Source organism: Microtus ochrogaster, assembly GCF_000317375.1.
Source record: "Microtus ochrogaster isolate Prairie Vole_2 chromosome 14 unlocalized genomic scaffold, MicOch1.0 chr14_random_1, whole genome shotgun sequence".
In the NCBI taxonomy this organism is placed as follows: Eukaryota; Metazoa; Chordata; class Mammalia; order Rodentia; family Cricetidae; genus Microtus; species Microtus ochrogaster.
Window position 1 is genome coordinate 28,761,304 of NW_004949096.1, and position 11,054 is coordinate 28,772,357.

Here is an 11,054-nt window from a genome sequence, read left to right on the forward strand (position 1 = left end):
TCCCTTTGTAGACCAGGCTGGTCTCGAACTCACAGAGATCCGCCTGCCTCTGCCTCCCGAGTGCTGGGATTACAGGCGTGCGCCACCACCGCCCGGCTTTTTTTCTTTCTTTCTTTCTTTCTTTCTTTCTTTCTTTCTTTCTTTCTTTCTTTCTTTCTCTCCTTTCTCTCTCTCCCTCTTTCTTTTCCCCTTCTTTCCCTCCCTCCTTCCTCCCTTTCATTCTTGCGTAGGTGTGCCTGTCTGCATGAGACATGCACAATGTGCATACAGTAACCTGTAGAGACCAAAAGAGGGCATGGGATCTGGAGTTACAGGAGGTTGTGAACATCCATGCACATGCTAGGAAGGGAACATGGATCCACCATAAGCATATGGAATATTCTTGACAGTTGAGGCATCTCTTTAGCTTCAACATCCTTCTTTTCTACTTTTCCCTTTTCTTTTTTTCCTTTTTTTGGTTTTGGTTTTGGTTTTTTGAGACAGGGTTTCTCTGTGTAGCCCTGGCTATCCTAGAACTCGCTCTGTAGACCAGGCTGACCTCGAACTCACAAAGATTGTCCGCTTCTGCCTCTGCTTCTAGAGTGCTGGGATTAAAGGCCTACGCTGCCACCACCCAGCTACTTCTTTCCTACTTTAACCCACCCTTCTCTTCATTAGCCCTTTAGGCTTTAGAATCTTCTCTGTACCCCTCCTCTGAGCGTCCAGTTCTGGTCCCATGTGGCACTCCTGAGAGGGCTGATGCTGTCCTGGCAGAGCGGGTCCAGTCACTGTCTTCACCACTGTGCTCATTGAGAAGGCCAGGGCCTGCAACCTTTGGGCAGACTCGGCACTCATTGAGAAGGCCAGGGCCTGCAACCTTTGGGCAGACTCGGCACTCACTAGGCAACTTTTAAATGAATGAATAACAACTTCCTGTTAAGGGCTGTATCTGAGGCAAGAAATCCTGAGCAGATGCAGGTGGGCAAGTCAGTGTGTGTGATTGCTCTGCTTACAGGAGGTGCCCCAGGGACCTGCGAGGCTCTCTGGAACTCCTCCCTCCTCCCAGGGACCTATTTGGGCCCCTCTGGAACTCCTCCCTTTGCTTTTCCTGGTCCCAAGCACTTCCCTCTGGGCCTGGCACGTTCTTCTCAAGTCTGCTTTCTGTGCAGAGGGATTCTGCCAGGCCTGTTGGCTCTGCCAGGCCGCTCAGCACGCCTGACTTAAAGGACCCTTAAAGGCCTCTGTCTCTCTAAAACTGCTCCACTTTTATCAATCCATACCTAGAAATTTCCCACTGAATCCATTAAATAACATCTCAGTCTTTTGTCTTAAACCTCAAGTTAAGATTAAAAAAAAATTCTTTCCAGGCATGGTAGAGAATGTTGTTTAGTTTTAGCTAATTTGACACAAACCGAGACATGTCTGGGAAGAGGGACTCTCAACTGAGGAGTTAATCGCCTTCATCAGACTGGACTGTAGGCAAGTCTGTGGGATGTTTTCTTCATTAATGACTGGCATAGGAGGGCCCAGTCCACTGTGAGCGGAGCCACCTCTGGACAGGCGGTCCTGGGTTTTACAAGAAAGCAGGCTGAAAGCCATGGTGAGCTATGCAGTAAGCAGCGTCCCTTCTGTGGTCTCCGCTTCAGTTCCTGCTGCCAGGCTCCTGCCTTGAGTTCCTGTCCTGGCTTCTCTAATGAAGTTCTAAAATCTGTAAGATTACATAAGCCCTTTCTTCCCCAAGTTGCTTTTGGTTAATTTTGTCACAGCAGCAAAAACCAAATTAGGCAAGCTGCATGCCTGGAATCCCAGCACTGAGAGGGCAGATGCAGGAGGAACAAGAGTTCAAGTCTAGTCTCAGTTCCACAGCGAGACTTGTCTAATGAATAAACAAACAAACAGTAGCAGCAACAACAAAACATTCCTGGAAGTGACAAGGTCGATCAGGATCAGATACCCGTACCCAAGCAGTCATTAGCTTCCCGATTCTTTTTGCTGAAAGATTCCTCTACCCCGTACTTGAAAGGCTGAGAATGAGGAGAGCGTAGCTTAAAGGGAGGAGGCCAAGGAATGATGGTGGAAGCTCTGGGGGCCCAGGTGACAGTCTGAGGCAACCACATTAGCCAACTGTAAGAATACTGCCATGTCAGCCACAAGGAAGTGATGACTAAGCTGGGAATTTCAAGACCTGGGATTTCCTAGACAAAAGCAGGTTCTAGCCCTTGTTCCCCAGGAAGTGACAGAGGATGTGGTCATGTGAATGACATGTTCCCTTCCTTGAATTGTAGGTGGCAGAGATGACTTAATTGTCTTCGCAGATGTTCAGAACATTCCTGTGTGGTTACCAGTGGATACCCCAATATCTCTTGAGGTACCTGCCTGATGTCCCCAGGGGTACTGATTGGGGTTTCAACTTGTTTTCACCACAGAAGGGGACTCCTGGTGGCTGAGGGTTTCTAGAGGTGCCTGCCTTCTGGCCTGGGACAGGTACTCTTCAGCTCTTGGCAAGTGGGTTATCACCCCTGAACCTCTGAGTACTTCCTTCTATTAGGCTTTTGACATCTCCAGAAATCAGACATGGGTTAGATGCCTAAACCAAAGAACCTTTAATATTGGATTTAAGCTAGAAGGGGCAATTTGAGCAAGAGTGATCAGGATAATTCCCCCCGAATCCATAGACAGTAGCAACATAGCCTAGCAGGTGACAACTGTGGAGTTCAGACCCAACGTGACCTTGCCAGCACCATCAGACGCCATAGCGGCCCTTTGTCCCTTAGGGGAAGGGAGAAATAAAAAAGGGGTTCCCAAAAAGAACCCCAAAGTTTGCTTGTGTGCCAAAGGGGCATGCGGTGAAGGGGGAAAGGAGACTGGTAAAGCCAGATCATAGCCTGCCACACCACTTGCCAGCCTCCAGGGGATAGGCGTGGCGGGGACACAACAAAAGAAAGGGCTCGGACAATGGAAGGTCTTGCATACAGGCACAGGCATGAAGACTGAGAATGAGCGTCCTGGGTGACTGGTGACGGGGTTGAAACAGACACACCTCTGGAGAAGCTGGAGGAAGGTGTGGGGGGGGGGAGCTAGGGCTGAGGGGAGGGGTGACCTCTGCCAAGAAGAAAGAGAGTAAGAGACCCATTCTGGGATGGGCAGGTTTGGGCCTGGGGAAATTTCCTGGTTCCTCAGGTCACACCCCAGTGTACTGAGAAAGCCCCAAGGAGTCTGGGGGATCCCTTGCTCTATAGTGGGTCCCTTGGCCGACACAAGCCCAACTTAATGCTTGCTGGAACCGTTCCTACTGACGTGGGCCCTGAACGCCTCACCCTCTGTAGGCTCAATCTGAATCATGTCTGTCCCTTTGCAGTCTCAGGGATGACAGGGCTGTCCCTCCTCTGCTCTCCACACCTGCTGTCCCTCCATGATTGGCACACGAGCATCAGGAAGTCACCATGCCACAGATTCCTTGTCTATCTAGCTTCTGACTGTCTGCAATCTGACCACAGCTTCGTTCCTCTAGAGAGCAGCGGTTCTCAATCTGTGGGTCCTATCATATATCATATCATGTCATATCATATATCCTGCATATTAGATATTTGCATTGTGATTCATAACAGTAGCAAAATTACAGTTATGAAATAGCAAGGAAATAATTTTATGGTTGGGAGTCACCATAACCTGAAGGACTGGGTTAAAGGGTCACAGCATTGGGAAAGTTGAGATCCACTGCCCCAGAGGGTCCCCTCTCCTCACCAGACCTCCAGGCCTGGAATTAAACACTCATTCTACCTCAGGCTATCATAAACTTCTCACCTACGAAGTGGACCTCCTGTGATGATCACTCAGGTATGGGGAGACTTGAGCTCTGTTTGGATACTTCATAGCCAGACCACAGTGGGTGCTCCAAAAAGAGCCCCTTCTCTCAGGTTGCTCCTCCTCAGACCAGGCTTTCAGTCCCCCCGGATGTTTATAACCTGGGTGCTTGGGTCCTAGGTGCCCTTTTGGTCTTGGCCATTCCCACAGCTGTGCACTCTGGACATAAAACCCTCTCTCCCTAGAGAGGCAAAGCTTCCTTCCTACTTTAAGCAGGCAGAGGTCCACACGAGGAGAGAACTGATCCCTTAGATACTGCACTATAGCATACATGTAGGGCATTTCTGGCCCAGTCCCAAAGCAGAGGTTCCCTGAGCTCCTGTGCCCTGGGAATGCAGCAGGAGTTGGATGAAGGGGAAGCTAGTCTACAAGGAATTTGAATATCCAACGACACGGAGGAGGCTGGGCTGCAGATCTGGGTGCTACAGACTCCACTGTGGCTCAAGAGCCTGGTTTGGGGTTTGTGTCCCGAGAAGCAGCTCTGAGCGGAGCTGGTGGGCAGCTCCATGGTACTAAAGGGCCTCCACTGCTCTTCCACAGCAGCCTCTACCTCACCGGTGACACACAGCCATGGCTCAGGACATCTATACACAGAGATATGCCTGACTGGTGGCTGTCAGGTCCTTTCTCCATCCCGACCCCGCAAAAAGGAGGGAGAAGCGGGGAGGACACTTACGTATGTCAGCCTGCCTGACGTTTTTCATGCCGATGACCCTCACTGTCAGCAGATGGCATGGAGATGGTCCCTCCTGTTGATTAAAAGGAAAGTGAAGTCACCCCTCAAGTACCACCTCGAAACCAGTGCTGCCAGGGAGGCCTCTCCACACTTGTCTCCCTGCCCACCTCGCAGCAACCTCCACGCTGTTCCGTCATGGTTTACTTTGGCTTGTTCCTGTCCTACATGGAAGTCTCTAGAGCTGAGACATGCTGCTTTTTCATCTTTTTATCTCTAGGCTGATATACGTCTATGTAGCCCAATGAATAATTTCTTATTCCAGCCACACAGATACAAAATTTCCCCTTGCCCACCCAACATGGCAGCTTGCTCAGAAGAAGGTAGGCACTTTATGACTGGGATGGTAGACACCTTTGAAACCTGGGCATCTCATGCCAGGAGCTTACCACCACAGGTCTTTGTTGCAGCTCTGGGTGTTTGCAGCTCCCTTGCCTGGCAGGCCCCTTCCTCAGAGTAACCCTTCCTTGTATTTCTGGCCACTGTACTTCTCCCCCAGTATGGCATCTGCCCTTCATCTCACCGTGCCTTGCTCTAGATGACTGTGATGTTTTGGCCCATGTGCGGTGCTTGTCTTTCACAACGACAAAAACATGGATAATCTTCACGGCGATGACTGATGGCTGTTAGGTGCCTCTGTCGGTATTGCTAACCCCAGGGGCTGGAGCCCTCAGATCTCTGCCTCTCCCTCGGTGTGTTAGCCTAGGAGCTGGAACCGGGGGGCACGCCCTGAGCTGCTCATCCAATGCTCATCGGAAGCTGTCTCGCTCTTGTTTCGGTTACTTGCTGAGAGCCCTGCCTTCATCTCAGATCCCACCCATCCGAAGTCATCATCTGGCTTCCCTCAGCAGCTGTCTTTGTCCTCTGTGAGTTTCTTACTAGCCGTGGGTCCACTTTTGTCCTCTTTCCATCCTGCTACTTTTTCCCTCCCAGATATCCCCCAAACCATGTTTCCCCACTCTCAAGTGTCCCTGCATCACATGTACTGCCCAGGAAGGGACCACAACTCTCTTCCTCTTTCTATTCAAGTTTTCTGCCCCGGGTTTTCAGATTATGCCTGTGTATGACTGATCTTCAAGGACATATATTCTCACCAACACAAATCCTCTGCCACCATGCATTTAGAGAGTACCTTCCAGTTGCCTCTCGGCACAGACACACCATTTCCTCTCCGTCTATGACTTTTACTCAGGATTTTGGAATAGCCACTGTGAGCCAGGGAGTCAGAGAGGGTCCAAGGTGGAGAGAGGATGGGCAGGGTTAATGGTGAGGACAGTAGGGTGAACTGGCCATGGACTCTTGCTGCCCACAATGGGAACGTTCTTGGCTGCAGAAATCCCCCCCACAGACCACTGCATTTCCAGACTCTGGAAGACTCTTCTGGACCTCCAGGGTCCTGGTCTGTTGAGGTGAGGAGCTATGCTCCTCCAGACCCCACCAAGCCAACACAGTGTGAGGCTCCAAGCCTGTTCTCTTCATGTATCTTTGGATCTATGCCCTTTCTGCTTAAACCTCAGACTTGAAACTCTTTACCGAGAATGTCACCCAGGTGTAGCCCAGCCCTTGCAAGTGTCCACTCCAGGCTTTGGATTTGTCCTGCAGACCCCAGCTCATCATGTATGTGTATTGAAGCCTGTCCCCCTCACTGAGCACAACTCCCAATGCTGCTAGAACACTCTGTGACTTTTTCAGTTAGGCCTACTCTTTTCTCTTTAAAGAAGATTATGGTTTGTGGAAAAGCCAAGATTGACATGAAAGGGATTTGGGGCGGAAGTCCTCATACTGACACCACTTGGGGCAATTTGTGTTATCACTTTTCCTTTTCCTCCTCAGACTCCTCTGGGGCTTCCGCCTAACCAATAAGAGAACAACAATTCTGAGAAATCTGAGTTCCTCATTACCTGATAAGGACATGTAATTCCAAGATCTCTTCCCTCTCTCTAACAGAACAAGAGTCGAGCTCACAGTTGCTGGTGAGTATAACTCGGAAGTCTTTGGGGCCAATAACTTGCTCAAACAGCATTCTGTTGTGAGTCCTGTAGTTGGGCCAAAGACTAAAACCATACTAACTGTCTGTGGCCTGTGGCCTGTGGTCTGTGGTCTGTGGCCTGTGGTCTGTGGCCTATGGCGGGACTTTTCTAGGCAGCAAGCTCTTCATTTCTCATCCTGTCCTGGGCAGAGTAGGTCATGGATTGACTGAGCGAGGAGGCAAGCATCACCTTTCGGAGGGAGTGTGTGGTCCTGGCAAGCTTTCCCTACTCTTTATTTCCTCAGAGGGCACCCAGAGTCCAGGCAGGAGCTATTCTCTTCTGTCTTCTACCCCCAGTGTCTGTCAGTGAGGGTGGCTGTCACTTCCTCCTCTGTCACTCTCTTGTACAATACTAGCAACATCAGTAACCATGGGGCTGCCACTGTGTGAGGTGGAGGATGATGATGACGACGATAACAGCTTCTTTGAGGCAACATAGTCCAGACTGACCTGGAATTCTTGCCTCTAGCATCTTCTTCTTCTTCATTTTTTTTTTCAAGACAGGGTTTCTCTGTAGCTTTGGAGCCTGTCCTGAAACTCGCTCAGTAGACCAGGCTGGCCTCGAACTCATAGAGATCCACCTGCCTTTGCTTCCCGAGTGCTGGGATTAAAGGCATGCGCCATCACCGCCCTGGAGTCCTCTACCTTCCTAATGCTGGGATTGCAGATATGAACCACCATGTCCAGCTTTTTATGGATTTATCTGCCTAATTTTTACTATAACCTTGAGCAGTATAGAGAGATAAGGAAAATTCAAGGGGCATGGGTAAAGAAAAGAGGCCCCTTGCTCCGGAATCTGATTTATGTTTGACTACAACTGACAAAATCAGTAGAGATTTGACTACATGGAGTTAGTTTCCTCCAGACATCTCAAACAAGAGTGTGAAAAACAACAACAAAAATCCCAAAACAACCAAGCAAAAAAAAAAAAATCTGCCAGGCGTTGGTGGCGCACTCCTTTAATCCCAGCACTCGGGAGGCAGAGGCAGGCGGATCTCTGCGAGTTCGAGACCAGCCTGGTCTACAGAGCTAGTTCCAGGACAGGCTCCAAAACCGCAGAGAAACCCTGTCTCGAAAAAAAAAAATCTATCATGGACCAGGCTTGCTTAAAACTGAAACAGATGCAAACAGTTTTTGGATTCAGTGACATCAGTTATTAAACATCACTTATAATTCCTCTTGCCCTTAACACTGAACCTCTTAAGTCTCACAATTTCATTGATAACAGGACATTGTTTAAAACAAAGAAAAGAAGCAAACCAGCTCATTATATTTTACGTAACATTTTACAAATCTTTGAACCTGATTGCAAATTGCATCCTTTACACCATATCACTTTAAAAGACACAAGTCATTTCTACATTATGTGTGTACTAGAGAATATTAGCTGGTGTTTTGAGACGTGATCACGTGTAACTCAGGTTGGCCTTGAACTTCCTACGTAGCTCAGGCTAGCTTTGAACTGGTATCCTGCTTCCTCCACCTCCTAAGTGATTATAGCCATGTGTCACCCAACCATTAAGGCACATTTTTCTTTCAATTCTTGCACTTAAAGTATCTCAAGTTTCTCTTTCTCCCTCCCTCCCTCTCCTTCTTCTTCTCTCTCCATCGCTCATCTTACCCAGCTCAGCTTCGTGCCGATGTGTCCTGAAGTTCTTCCCTGCCTTACGAAGCTGCCTACACCACAATGGAGGTTGCTAACAGTGGCACCTCTCAGTCTACAGCAGTGGCACCCCGCAGCGTCCTGTGCTGCAGCTAGCCATCTGCCGAGGCAGTCAGTTACTCACTTTGCATCACAGACGGGGGACCACGGCTCTTAGCTTGGGTCAGAGTTGGACTCATCTCGGATCCTCAGACCCAGGTTCACATCCACTGTCAACTCTCACTTGAGAAAGCCTCTCACCAAAAATGAAGAGGTGGTTCTTGTTCTCAACTCCGCTGTCTTGATCTTCCCTCAAGACTAATTTTCCTGGCCGATTCCTGTTTTTCACCTTGAATTCTCACGGAGCTCTCAGCTAACCCCCAACCTTGGCAGTCCTTCTACTGGCTGTGTCCTTATTGGCTGTTTCTATAGACAAGCCCGGGGATCAGTCTCTTTGTGAGCCCCCAGAACACATCACAACCATCAGGTCCTTGAAGACCTTATTCATGAATAGACACAGAGGGCCTCTTGAGGTCTGCTTTGGACTTCAGATTGCACCTAGAAATTCCTTCTGGCTCAAAGAATTTTAGGAAGGGCCCATTTCCAAAGTTCCCCAATGGGGGTTCTTACATCTCAGCAGCACAGAGGTGGTGCACTAGAGGAAGAAAGTGGGACTGCCAAACTCAGGTCTGGGTCTAAGTGCATTCGCAGAGCTGGGTTATGACTCTGGAAGTCGCCCCAGTGGTGGGCAATGAAAGTCTGTGATCTCAGGACTCAGGAAGCAAACCAGTGAGATGTGTGCACGCACGCGCCTTCGTTTGGAAAAGAAGTACAATTTTTGCTCCTCCTAAAACATTCACAGCCCCAGAGGAAGCCGATCTACAATAAAAAGACACAATCAAGGAACTGGAGAGAGGTTCAGTGGTTAAGAGCACTGGCTGTTCTTCAGGGGACTCAAGCTTGATCCCAGCACCCACATGGCAGCCCACAGCTGTCTGCAGCTCTAGCGCCAAGGGATCCGATACTCTTTTCTGGCCTTCTAGAGCACCGCATTCATGTGGTACAAGACATACATGTAGGCAAAGCAGTCCTACATATAAAATAAAAACAACCTTTTTTTTTTAAAAAAAAGAAAAAAGAGGCAATAGAATTCAGTATAGTGCCTGAGTTCATATGCTGATGGGAACCAGAAACCGGTCAGATTAAGGAGCCCAGGTTCATGAGCTGAAACCTTAGAGACTTGGGCAAGACCAACCCTGGCTGGGACTGGGAATGAGGACGAAGGTCAAAATATTTAACTGTAGGCATCACTGGGTGCTATGCTTTGGGGCTACAGCCCTGGTGTAAAGACAACCATACCCCTTCAGCTCAGAGGGCACTTGGCAGGTCCTGGGTGAGGAGCAGGAAGCACTCAGGGGCTTGGAGGTCAGGGCAGGAACTTTGGGACAAAGAGCACAGAGATTCATTCAGCCTCTGAAACAAGCAGCGCAGCCGTGCCAGGGAAGACGAAAGGAACCAGGATACTCGGGCTGCAGACGTGTACAGCCCAGGCTTCCTCCTTGGCCTTGACCTCTGGCTTGATCTTGTCAGGATTCCACTTTCCTCCTGAGAGTTACTCCAGACTGGAAACATTGCCAATTCACACGGGGAGTGGGGAGCGCTATAGATTGGCTGCTACACCGTTTAATGCTGCTCGTCTCCCTAATTTCATAGATATGAGTCTGGCATACCAGCCCAGCACTTGCCCCTGCCCCTGAACCAGATGCCTTGCATAGGGTCTTAACCCTTTGGGAAGCCTCCACAGAAGACATAATCCTTGCCTTACAGAAGAACAAGTTACACATCACACACGCTTGCACAGACAGAGATGATGGAGCTAGGTAGGACCCAGAACTCAGTGCAAACCTACCACCTTATCAGGCTACTGCGTTTTCCAGCTGGAGTGTGGCTAAGGTTTCCAATAAAGAATGGGCCATGACCAGTTGAATGTCAGAGGCACCTGTAAGACCTTCAGCTCTCCATAGCTGGGGATCTCCTCAAACTCAAGGGCCCAGCTATTTCTGATAATCAGTCAAAAGCTACTTAGTTACATTACACAAACTTTCCCTCAACTCCACCATAAGGCTCCTGGATAACAAGGGCTAGGGAGGTTCTGAGCACTAAGTTACAAAAGTGATGGGTCCAATGCCTATCCAGGCCAGGCATCCCCTCCCTAAACCATTGCCCAGGCCTGGAGAGAGGATGGCAGCTCCTTTCCCTGGGGCATCTCAGGGCAAGCTGGACAGGTGAGGCCACCTCATCTCCACACAGCTGGGTGTAGCCATTGGCTCCCTGAAACATTGTCTCAGAGCTCTGACCAACCTGGCGATATCAGCCAGTCTACATGGTCCTTCCTTCACAGCGGACCACTGAGGTGGTGAGATTTGAAACTCTAGTACCAGTTTCAGCAGATCTGAGCAACATCCCAGCCTGGGGAGTGGGCATCACATGAGAGGAATTCTTGCAGTTGTTTTGCTTATCACTCATGTTAGGTGAGTGGCCAGAGAAAAATACAACTGAGAGACATGGACCATCTAGGACCCAACAGGACCAGCAAGCATAGCCTGTGTGTGTGCCTGTGTGTTTGTGTGTGTCTGTGTCTGTGTCTGTATGTCTGCGTGCCTCTGTATGTGTGTCTGTGTGTGTGTTTGTGTGTGTGTCTGTGTCTGTATGTCTGCGTGCCTCTGTGTGTGTGTCTGTGTGTGTATGTCTGTGTCTGTATGTCTGCGTGCCTCTGTGTGTGTCTGTGTGTGTGTCTGTGTGTGTGT

The 11,054-nt window shown here is 49.5% G+C and overlaps 1 protein-coding gene across 2 annotated transcripts in view; it reads right to left on the reverse strand.

Moving 5' to 3' along the window:
* Positions 1-11,054, reverse strand: part of Pla2g4e (phospholipase A2 group IVE) — a 79,358-nt gene that overhangs the window by 30,698 nt on the left and 37,606 nt on the right. For both annotated transcript variants that reach the window (XM_005364295.2, XM_026787726.1), the window contains exon 2: positions 4,520-4,592. In XM_005364295.2, the coding sequence (XP_005364352.1) occupies positions 4,520-4,592 (73 nt within the window). The remainder of the gene's footprint in view (positions 1-4,519; positions 4,593-11,054) is intronic.